General features: G+C 63.2%; 1 protein-coding gene across 1 annotated transcript in view; it reads left to right on the forward strand.

Moving 5' to 3' along the window:
• Nucleotides 1-9,603, forward strand: part of GALNT9 (polypeptide N-acetylgalactosaminyltransferase 9) — a 91,567-nt gene extending 81,964 nt beyond the window's left edge. Inside the window, exons 8-11 of the mRNA XM_033837895.2 lie at nucleotides 1,792-1,929; nucleotides 3,842-3,937; nucleotides 7,624-7,791; nucleotides 8,718-9,603. Coding sequence (XP_033693786.1) covers nucleotides 1,792-1,929; nucleotides 3,842-3,937; nucleotides 7,624-7,791; nucleotides 8,718-8,864 — 549 coding nt within the window. The 3' untranslated portion in view covers nucleotides 8,865-9,603. The remainder of the gene's footprint in view (nucleotides 1-1,791; nucleotides 1,930-3,841; nucleotides 3,938-7,623; nucleotides 7,792-8,717) is intronic.
• The last annotated feature ends 1,030 nt before the right edge of the window (nucleotides 9,604-10,633 follow it).

The raw sequence follows: 10,633 nt of genomic DNA on the forward strand, positions 1-10,633 counted from the left end.
CTGGTTGGCACGCCTCCCTCCCGCCCCGAGAGCTCCTTCCCTCCATGGTGTGAGCCCCCGAGCGGCCGCAGACGTGGCACTGCGGGGTCGCAGTTGCTGCTGCGCTGAGAGCTGCCCCAGGGTGACCACAGCCCCTCCTGGGACTCATAGCATACCCCTTGCCACGCAGAAGCCTCTCCCCGTAGTTCTGCACGAGGCCACGGTGATACGATGACCGTAATGATGACCCCATCACTTCCACACGGCAGATTGGGAAACTGAGGCACACGAGGGTGCGCGGCTGAAAAGAGGCAGAGCCTGAACGTAACTCGGTCCCCCGCGGGACCCTGTCACGAGGCTCTCAGGCCCGCCTGCTGTGGGGGTGGCGGCTTCTCCCACGTGTGATGTCTGCAGCCAGATCCGCCTGCCCTGCAGGGCGCGGGGGCAGCAGTCTGTTCGAGGGGTCTGCCTGTGGCTGGCGGGAAGAAGGATCTGGGTGTGAGCCAGAGGGTCCTAACCAGGGCCTGGGGGGCGGGGCAGCCCGGAGAAGGGGCTTGGGCGTACACGTGTGTGTGCACTGTGTGCATGGGAGTGCTGAGGACAGGCTGCCCGTTCCGCTCACCCCCACTGGCGGCAGGCCCAGCCCCACGCACTTCTGCTCCCCTGGACACGGGAGGATTCGCGTCTCTGGGGTACACTCATCCTGGAAGCACCCACCCGCAGAAGGAGCTTCATCTTTTATTAGGACACACACACACACAGGCACGCGTGGGCATGGGTTTCTAGCTGTCAGCAGATAGAGCTTTGTGTATATAACAAAAAAGTTAAGAGACATTATCTTCATTACGTGCAAAACGTCCTGGTATTTTAAACATCTTCACTGCAACCTCCTGAACCGAGTCGGATTCGCGGCCCCATGTCTGGGTGATGCCGCCTTGTAGGTGGGGGGCTCCCAGGGTCATTTGCTCCCGCGTCCAGCCCAGGGTCTGCCCTTCATACCAGGCCCACGGTCCTTCCTTAGCTGGTATCAGAGCCTCGGGGACCTGGGCTTGGGGAGGGCCTTTCTCAAACCCACCCACGTCCCCAACCTGTCACAGAGTGTCGGGGCCCCCAGGACCACCCTCAGGTTCAGTGTTTGGCGACAAGGACTCAGAACTCAGAAAAGCTGTTACGTGGGGGCTGTGGTTTATTATAATGAAAGGATATGACTCCCGGGGAGTCACAGAAATTGCGCTTAATGCTCCCAGCTGCGATGTGTGACAACATGTACAGCGTATCACCAACCCAGGAAGCGCACCCGAGCCTCGGCCTCCAGAATTTACGGGGCTCACGTGCCCGGCCTTGGCCTCCGGCCCCTGCAGAGGTCAAGCTGATGCCCCACGGCGACCCCCGTAGATCACCCTGGAGCACAGACGACCTGGCCTGGCCCCCGTAAACAATACTCGGGATGTTTGAAGTCACCTCCCGGGAGCTGGCTGAGGGCAGGTCTTTCCTTCGGCGGGTGCAGGGTGTTACGAGCTGGCCCACACACGCCGCCGGCGGCTGTCTGTCTAGGCCAGCCGCTCTCCAGCTGGTCCTGCTGCAAACAGGCCGGAGATGCCAGGCCTTTCCCATCGGCCCCGCTGCCCTGGACCTTCCAGGAGCCTGGGAGGGCAGAAGGCCCCCAGACGAGGCTCAGGGCCGGGAAGCCCTGAGCGCGGGCACGCTCCTGTGATGGGGGGCCTGGGGCTCCCCAACCCCCCGGGCAGAGGCCTGGCTGGTGCGGGCTCTGCACACCGCAGCACCCGTCCCGCCTCGCTTCCGGCTTCGCAGAACCCCGGCGTGGACTTTGGGGACGTGTCCGAGCGGCTGGCCCTGCGCCGGAGGCTGAAGTGCCGCAGCTTCAAGTGGTACCTGGACAACGTGTACCCGGAGATGAGGACCTACAACGACACGCTCACGTACGGAGAGGTACCGCCTCCGCGGCATGGCTGCGCCCTGCACCCGCGCCGCGCCCCGCCTCCCGGCATCCTGGCCTGTCCCCGGGCGCACGCGCACGGACAGCAGCCAGCAGAGCGCACGGGCACACTCACACCAGTGTAAGAGCCGCAGGGACACACACTCGTGCCTGCATACCGAGGTACACAAAGCCGATTCAGAGACACGTGTGGCATACGTATCTGTGTCGCACACGTGTGTTTATACATGCCCTCATGCACATGCATTGACCCGTGCACACACGCATGTGGGTGTAAGCGCACACAGACACACGTGTACATTGCACTGTTTTGCTCACAGACACACAGAAAGCTACCTGTACATCTTCACCTGTGTATGCAGACCCCACCCAAGCTGCCTGCCCTGCACACGGGTGCGTTCACACACACAGCGTGGCTGTGTGCCACAGTGCCTGCATGCGCGTGCACGACAGGACACACAGACTCACACCCGAACAGGCACCAGCTGTGGAAGACCCACGTGTCTGCACCGGCCCCCACGTGCACGGCCACGCACACCTCTCCTTAAAGCCGGGGGAGGGCACCGCGTTCCTGCCCACTCGTCCTGGTCTGTGCTGGGGGACAGGCCTCCCCCTACCCCAGGCCTCAGCTCCTCCGCGGGGACCCAGGCTCCCCAAGGCGAAGGAATGCATGAACTTAGGTGGCCCAAGCAGAAGTGATACTGGGGCGGGGGATAATCCCAGGAGGCCCGTCTGTTCCTGGAGCTCCTGGTACACCCCGCTCCTCTGGACACAGAGGTTTCCCACGTGACAGGGAGCTCCACGGATGCACGTCAGCAGCGTGGGCGGGAGGCCACTGTCCTCCCAGCCCCTCCCAGGCTGCCCTGCGGCTCCTGACCACAATGAGTTGAATTCATGCAGCGCCCGCCCACAGAAGCCGTAACGTCAGGGACTTTGCCAGCTGACAAGCTTGGGGTGGGAGTGCTGTGTCAGTGAGTCAGCGCTGCAAACAAACATCCCCAGAGCACGGAGGGTTCGGGCGGCGCCCCTGTGCCTGCTCGCACGTCCAGGGGTCATCCGGGCAGCCCTGACCTCGGCCAGTCTGACATCAGGTCTCTGGGGACGGGCTCACCCGCACACCTGGAGGGTGGCTGGCTGTCAACAGGGCACTGGGGCGCAGGTGACATGTCTGTCACCCCCAGCGGGCAGCTGGCTTGTTCTCAGGGTAGAGTCAGGGGGCAAGGCAGAGCGGGGGCTGCAGGTGTCCTGCGGCTCAGAGCTGCACACAGCCATCTCCGTTGCGTCTATTGGCTGAGCAAGCCTCCAGGTCAGACCAGACTCGGGGGCTGTGGGAGTAGCCCCCCGACCCCCGGTGAGGGGACGAGCTGCAGTCACGTAGCAAAAGGCGTGAGTGTGGGCAGGCTGTTCCCGGGAGCCAGCCAGGCCCTCCTCGCTGTTTTCCGAGGCTACCGCTTCTGTGGTGAGCTTCACCTGGGGAGGGTGGCCGGGTCCACACGCGCACGCACGCACGGCACGTCGGTCCACATCGCCCCCAGAGCCAGGCCTGGTCATCCCTTCCGAGGAGCCCAGCCAGTCCCTCCGCAGCCAGCCCACCGGCCAGGGCACTGTCCCCTCCCTCCTCCCCCCCACCTTTCCCCTCCTCGCCCTCCTCCCCCCTCCCTCTTCTCGCCCTCCCCCCTCCCTTCTCCCCCTCCCCCTTTCCCCTCCTCTCCCCCCTCCCCCTCCCCTTCTCGCCCTCCCACTTCCTTTCCTCCCCCCTCCCCCTCCCTCCTCTTACCCCAGGAGGGCCACCCCTTCCTGCGACCACAGGTCCTGGGCAGGGGACAGGTCGGTAAAGCCCCCTCTAGCCTGCCTCTGCAGTTAGCACCCTTGTGACGGGGCCTCTCCTTTGATTTCTGGTCGTAGGTGAGAAACAGCAAAGCCAGCGGCTACTGCTTGGACCAGGGGGCAGAAGACGATGACCGTGCCATCCTGTACCCCTGCCACGGGATGTCCTCCCAGGTAGGGGTGGCGGAGACGTTCCTGAGGGACACAGCCCCGAACACAGGTGGAGGTGGCTCCCGGGGGGCAGAGGCAGGCCTGCCGGGGCATTCTGATGCCGCTGGCTGTGAGCTCAGGCCCTGGGTAAATTAAGAGCAACGGCTTTGCTCTGGGCGAATCACCTGACACCCGTGCCTCAGTTTCCCTATTCATCGAGGGGATGATCACGGTACCTATTTCTCAGGGCTGCCATGTGGACTGAAGTGGAAAATGAGGGTAAATGGTAGCCACAGTGTAGACGTAACCCAGGAAGTCTCACATTAGCCACCAGTTCTTATCACCTGGAGGGCTTTAAAGACAGCCACTCGGGTGTCCAGACCCCAGGCAGGTGTGTTTCCAGAGGTGGCGGTGCTGCTGTGCTGGACCCCGGTGCAGCCTGATGTTTCCAGTCCCAAGCGGACCCGCCTTCTGCTTGCAGTGACAATGCTTCTTCTCAGTGGGTGGGATTTAAATTAACCCCCGAAATGACACTCGGCCCCCTTGAAGCTCTCTGAACCTGCTCCCGCTCTGGGACATCCACGGGTGCTGACACAGCTGCGCGGGGGTCCATCGCGGGTGGGAGGTGCCAAGCCTGTGGCGACAGAGAAGACCGTGCTCCCCTGGCACCCCTGCAGCCTCTTCACAGGACCCCTGCTGGCACATGGCCTTGCCTTAAGAGAGCGAAGCAGAATCACCCTTCGAGGTGCAAACGTGGCCTCCCGGGAGAAATCCGGTTTGCTGGGCCCTCAGCTGCAGGAGGGGAATCCTCTGGCCGGTACAGACCTGAGGTGAGAGGCCACGTCTGTGGGGCGTCGCCGGACACACGCTGCTCCTCTTCGACTCCAGGTGGCTGGGTAGACGGTGGTCCTTTCCCAGCAAGCCCTGCTGTGGAGCGAGGCAGCGTGGGGCCAGCCTCGGAGGTGTCTGGGGCAGCGAATCGCGTGGCTGAGTGAGGTGTGGGTGTTCCAAGGACGCCGCGTGACGCCTGGGGGAGCGCCCCCCTCCACCTGCGAGTGGACCCTGGGGCGGCCGGCAGAAGCGGCCTCGCTGCTGGAACCAGGGTGGATGTGGACACAGGTGGACGGGGAGGCCAGTCCACGGGACCGCGCCCCACGGAGAGGTCGGATGGACCCATGTGCCCACCAGGCCGGACACGCCCGTGGTGGTGTCTCCTTTGCAAATGACTTCAGTCGGTTTGGTCTCAGTGGAGGCTGCTGAGGTGTTCACGGGGACAAGCTACATCCCCAAACCCCGATCCCCGGCTGTGGTAGTGTCCTGGGGCCAACTGGGAACCGGTGTAAATGACAGGCGTTTATTCTCTCGGCCCTGGAGACCAGAAATCTGAAATCACGGCCTGGGCAGGGCTGTGCTCCCTCCTGAGGCTCTAGGCCCACCCTCCGCCCCGGTGTCCCACAGCTCTTGTCTGGTGGCCGCATCCCTCCAGGCTCTGCCTCCATCATCGCGTGGCCTGGGCGGGCCTGTGGCTGGGTCTGCACCCTGCCTTCTCCTCGTGTCTCTGTTTTCTCTGCTTATCAGGACACCAGTCATGTTGGATTAGGGCCACCCTGACCCAGTATGACCTCATCTTACCTTGAGCACTTCTGCAACGATCCTATTTCCAGATAAGGTCACATTCACAGGTGCCAGTTAGGACTTCAACATGACTTCTGGGGGGGAGCAGTTCAGCCTACAACATAAAGAAAGCCAGTCTCGGACCAAAATCTGCACACGTACAGATGGTTAGTAAACAGTCTTCAGGGAGCAGACACAGACCAGTGCATGGACCCCTCACGATGGGGCCCAGCCCTCTGTCCTCTGGCCACTGCGCTGGCCTGACCAGTGTGAGTGAGAGGGACACGGGGCAGGCGCGTCCACCCCCGTGTGGGCATGGGACCCCTCCTGGGCTGGACTCGACATAGCCTGGGGGTCGTTAGGAGGCCCTTCCTTTAACCTGTCAGGTTTTATTCTGACCACTTTCAAGCTTCCAGAAAAGTAGAAAAGTCTTCAGATGACCAACCACACACTCATGGGGTCGGCAAAGAGCAGCCCGCCGGCCAAAGAAAAGTTTTTACCTTTTTACAGGTTTATGGAGGGGAAAGAAGGGAAAACACGTGCAGCAGTAACCGTGAAGCACACATGCTTGTCCCTGCCCCTCACAGACACGGTTCTCCACCCGATCCTGATACAGTGGTGTTCAGATCGGGCCGTATTTGCATCATTTATTTTTTTCTGAGTCATTTTAAAGCACGTTGCAGGCGTCAGGTCCTTTCACCTCAGAGTATTTCAGAACGCATCTCTAAAAGCACACGGCTTCCCCACAAGCCAGCGGCAACGCCTGTGGTCACCGAAGCCCTTCCCAGCCCGGCTCGCTGCCCCGCTCGGCGTCTGGGACAGACCTCCCTCAGCACGGGCCGTGCTGGCTCCCCGGCACTGAGGCTCCCGCTTCCGAGCTCCGCCAGGCCTTACCTCCAAGGCTGAAGCTACAGGTGGCAGGGGCTCCGGCTGGGAGCTTGTGCTGGACATTTCAGGGGCTGCGGACCCCATATTCAAATCTCCGTGGCTTCAGAAAGTTTACAGAGAAGGGACACGAGCATATCTGTGACCACCTGTCCCCAGGCAGAATGGCCGGCAAGGACCACAGTCTTTATTTTACTCACAGATCTGCAGCAGGACCCCCTCTGCACGGCACTGCCCAGCCCACCCGGCAGGCTGCTGAGGCCACGTCTGAGCCACCGTGAGCTGCCGCTCCGGGGCCTCGGCCCCTCCGCACACGGCCTGCCCCTGCTGCTCGGGCCTCCTCGCCCTGGAGACGTGGGAGGTGCCACGCGCGTTTACGCCCCGCCCCCAGGAGGACGCAGGAGAGAACGTGGGCCCCATGCTAAGCGGGGGTGGCAGAGTCGCAGGGCCGCGCGAACATTCAGGGGAGGTGCTGCGCCACCAGGTTGTACTGGAAACACAGCAGAGGGCGCGCGAGCGCCCACTCTTCTGGGAGAGAAAACGCGAGAAAGGAGAGGAGAGAAGCACTTGACCGACCCCGGCACCTGCTGTGCTCAGCCGGCACTCCACACGCCTGTGGGTTCCCCACGGTGGCCCTGCCCGGCCGGCACTGTCATCATCTCCCGCTCACAGATGAGGAAACCGAGGCACAGAGAGGTGGCGTGACTCGCCCAAAGCCACACAGCCGGGGAGCGGAGGAATCTAGAGCACTGGTTTCCTCGTGGGTGCACAGGCGTTACTTAGCTGGTGTTTGGCAAATGACGTGACCTGGAACCATGAACTTGGGGCGGCCCCCGGTTCGAGGGCAGACGGGCGGCCCGGGGCACGTGTGAATTCCTCCTCGTCTGAGGCCGAGGCTCTGGGCCCCATGGAGGGAGGGGTCCGAGCAGAGCTCCGGGGAAGGAGTCCGAGAGCATCCCGCTGGGGGAATTTGTGGAAGAAAGGGGGCTGGGGCCGCAGGGCCACCGGAAGGCATCCCCTGTGGGCTCCCCGCCCACGGCCTCTCAGGCGCCCTGGGGCCGAGGGGGCTCCTTGGGGCCCGGCCCCTCCCCAGCAAGGCTGGCCCCTGACCGGGCTGGGCCCGCCCGCGATGCCCCACCTATTCCCTCCAGGGCCTCGGGTGGCCCCTGTGAGGCCAGCCCCGGCCCACCGCCCGCTCCGCCTCTCCCCAGCTGGTGCGGTACAGCGCCGAGGGCCTGCTGCAGCTGGGCCCCCTGGGCTCCACCGCCTTCCTGCCCGACTCCAAGTGCCTGGTGGATGACGGCAGGGGCCGCATGCCCGCCCTGAGGAAGTGTGAGGACGTGGCCCGGCCAGCGCAGCGGCTGTGGGACTTCACGCAGGTCAGCGGGCTGCTGGGACCCCGGGCCGCCGGACCAGCCTGTGGGGAAGCCGAGGGCAGCGGGGGCTGCAGGGCTCGGGGGCTGGACCAGCTGCTCCCACGTGACCCCCTCACGGACGTTAGGGGACCTGCCAGGGAAGGGCCGGGCTGTTCGCAGCCCCGTGGCTGCCTCTTCTGGCCTCCTGGGGAGGGGCTTTAGGCAGAAGGGATGGGGTCTGACTGCCCCGGAAGCCCCGCCCCAGCTGCTGGCCAAGTGGGGCCAGACTGGACTCCCCAGAGATTTGTTGAAATCGACCCAACTCCTCCCACGCAGGAGACCCTGGGACAGATGCGTGCACGGTCCTGTCTGGGGGCTCCCGGTTACAGGAGAGGCTGCAGGGATGAGCTGTCACTGTCTCAAGTGGACCCAACAAGACCAGCGGGTCCCCAGGAGGCCGCGTTTGGAGCCAGGACGCTGAGGGCCAGCGTGCATGGGAGGGACCTGTCTGGAGAAGGATAGAGGACGTACAGGACATGAGCTTGGGGGTCCTTGGGTTTGGGCCAGGGCCCTTGATGTCTGGGGGACCAGAGGGCCTGCAGAGGTGACCGATGGGCAAATCAGACATGCCAGGGGTCAGGGGGACAATTCTGGGGGAGAAGCCCGTCTCAGCGGCCCTGGGGTCCACTGTCTTGATCACTCCTGGGACTCCAGGAGAAGGGAGATGGCTGACGGGGGCGGGGGCGAGAGGACAGAGGGATTGGGGGACAGAGGGATGGGGGATAGGGGGTCAGGAGGGACCGAGGGATGGGGGACAGAGGGACTGGGAGAGTCAGGACCCCGAGTCTCAGGTGGCCGTGCAGTGACCCGCTTGGCCTTGGTATCACCCCCACTCCTTAGAAGCTCTTGCGATGGGACCCCTGGGCTGACTGGGTCTCCCTCCCGTGCAGGGCGGTCCCATCGTGAGCAGAGACACAGGCCGGTGCCTGGAGGTGGAGATGTCCAAGGACGCCAACTTTGGGCTCCGGCTGGTGGTGCAGAGGTGCTCAGGGCAGAAGTGGACCATCAGAAACTGGATCAAGCCAGGGCGGCACTGACCCCCAGGCTCACCCTGTGCCCCCGCCCCAGCGCAGACCCCGAGGACCTGGGGCAGGCGTGGGGCCCCTCCCACTCAGCCCACCACTGGAACCCAGAGGGCCCTGGCCGTGCCCGCATCCCCTCGGGGGGGGGGACCTATTCTCAGCTGCCGGCGGGCCCTGGGGACATGGGGACATGGGGACCTCTCCCCCTCCAGGAGCGCGGACCCCCCGCAGCTGGCGGCTCTGCCTGAGCGCGTCAGCTGACCGCCAACTCCAGACCTGAATCACGTGCCTTTTCTACGGTATTCCTGTCGAGCCGCCAGTGGCCACCTCCTTGCATGTGCTGAAGCTCCCGTCCACCCCCCAGGCAGCAATAGCCCCTGTGAACTCTGAGCTCCTGACCTCTCCGCCCTTTGGCGGGGCTGCCCCGGTGACCACCTCCATCTAAACCGAGCGGAGCTAGGCTCTCCCTGGCTGGTGAGGGGGGATGGGGACAGCAGCTGCCGTGGCCTCAAAGACAACCCCCGGCAGTGCTTGTGCGAGGAGACTGACGTGACTGCTTCAGTCCAGTAAAGAGTGATTAAACCGTACAGACCTGATGTCTCGCCCACAGGAGCCAGAGCTGGTCGGCCGTCCAGGGAGGAACCCTGTTCTAGCGGCTCACCCGGGGCCAGGCACCTCTTGTGTTGCTCTAAGGCAGGGGTCAGCAAACGATGACCCGCGGCCCCTCGCCTATTTTTATAAATAAAGTTTTATTGGCACACGGCCACACCCCTCGGTTTCTGTACTGTCCACAGCGGCTTTCACACTCCAGGGCTGGAGCTGAGAAGCAGCACACCCCCACCAGGGCTGTCCCAGAGCCTCCAGGAGGTCCTCTCAAGATTGCACTTAAAATTGCAGGACAGGGCTTCCCTGGTGGCTCAGTGGTTGAGAGTCTGCCTGCCGATACAGGGGACACGGGTTCGTGCCCCGGTCCAGGAAGATCCCACATGCCGCAGAGCGGCTGGGCCCGGGAGCCATGGCCGCTGGGCCTGCGCGTCTGGAGCTTGTGCTCCACAATGGGAGAGGCCACGACAGTGAGAAGCCCGCATACCGCAAAAAAAAAAAAAAAAAACAAAAATTGCAGGACAAAAAGTTCTGCCTGTCCCTTTCCCCCATCAGGTCCAGTGCCAAGCTAGCTTCTTCCCAATCCTAGCTGCTTCCTCCTGCCTCCTGTCTGATGGTGGAAGGCCTCAGCTGTGCCACGGTACGGTGAGGGGCCCCAGGGCTTGGCTCACCCAGCCATGGAAATGAACAGTAGATGGGATGCCAAGCTCCCGAAAGCCAACCCACCTAGCTCCCCCCACCCCATGCACAGGGTCTCCTGGCCCCTTTGGTGGTCTCCCAGGGACAGAAATTGTGGGCACCATCAGTAACTTCCAAGTTTCTCCCCATTCGTATAGAGTAACCCGGAAAGCAGGCTGGCAGGGTTTCCAGACATCAGGGCTTCAAGCTGGGGGGCTTGAAGATCCTACCTGTTCTCACTGTGCTGTGGCCAGGCAACCCATCCTTCCAGAAGACGGGGAGCCAGTCCATCCCCCACACCTTCCGGGCTCCCCCCTCTTGCTCCCTGCCTCTCAGTCATTAATCCCATAGTGCCTCTTTCTGGGAGAGGAAAAGTCCCTTCTGGTAGTGCCAGGGATCTTATCTCTCGTGGGGGAATTTTCCCCAAAGAAGAGATGAAAATTTTCCTGGAAGATATGAAAGAAGCAGAAGTGTTTCTGAACCAAACTTGGGTCCGGCCGCCT

The sequence above is a fragment of the Tursiops truncatus genome, chromosome 13 (genome assembly GCF_011762595.2).
Source record: "Tursiops truncatus isolate mTurTru1 chromosome 13, mTurTru1.mat.Y, whole genome shotgun sequence".
In the NCBI taxonomy this organism is placed as follows: Eukaryota; Metazoa; Chordata; class Mammalia; order Artiodactyla; family Delphinidae; genus Tursiops; species Tursiops truncatus.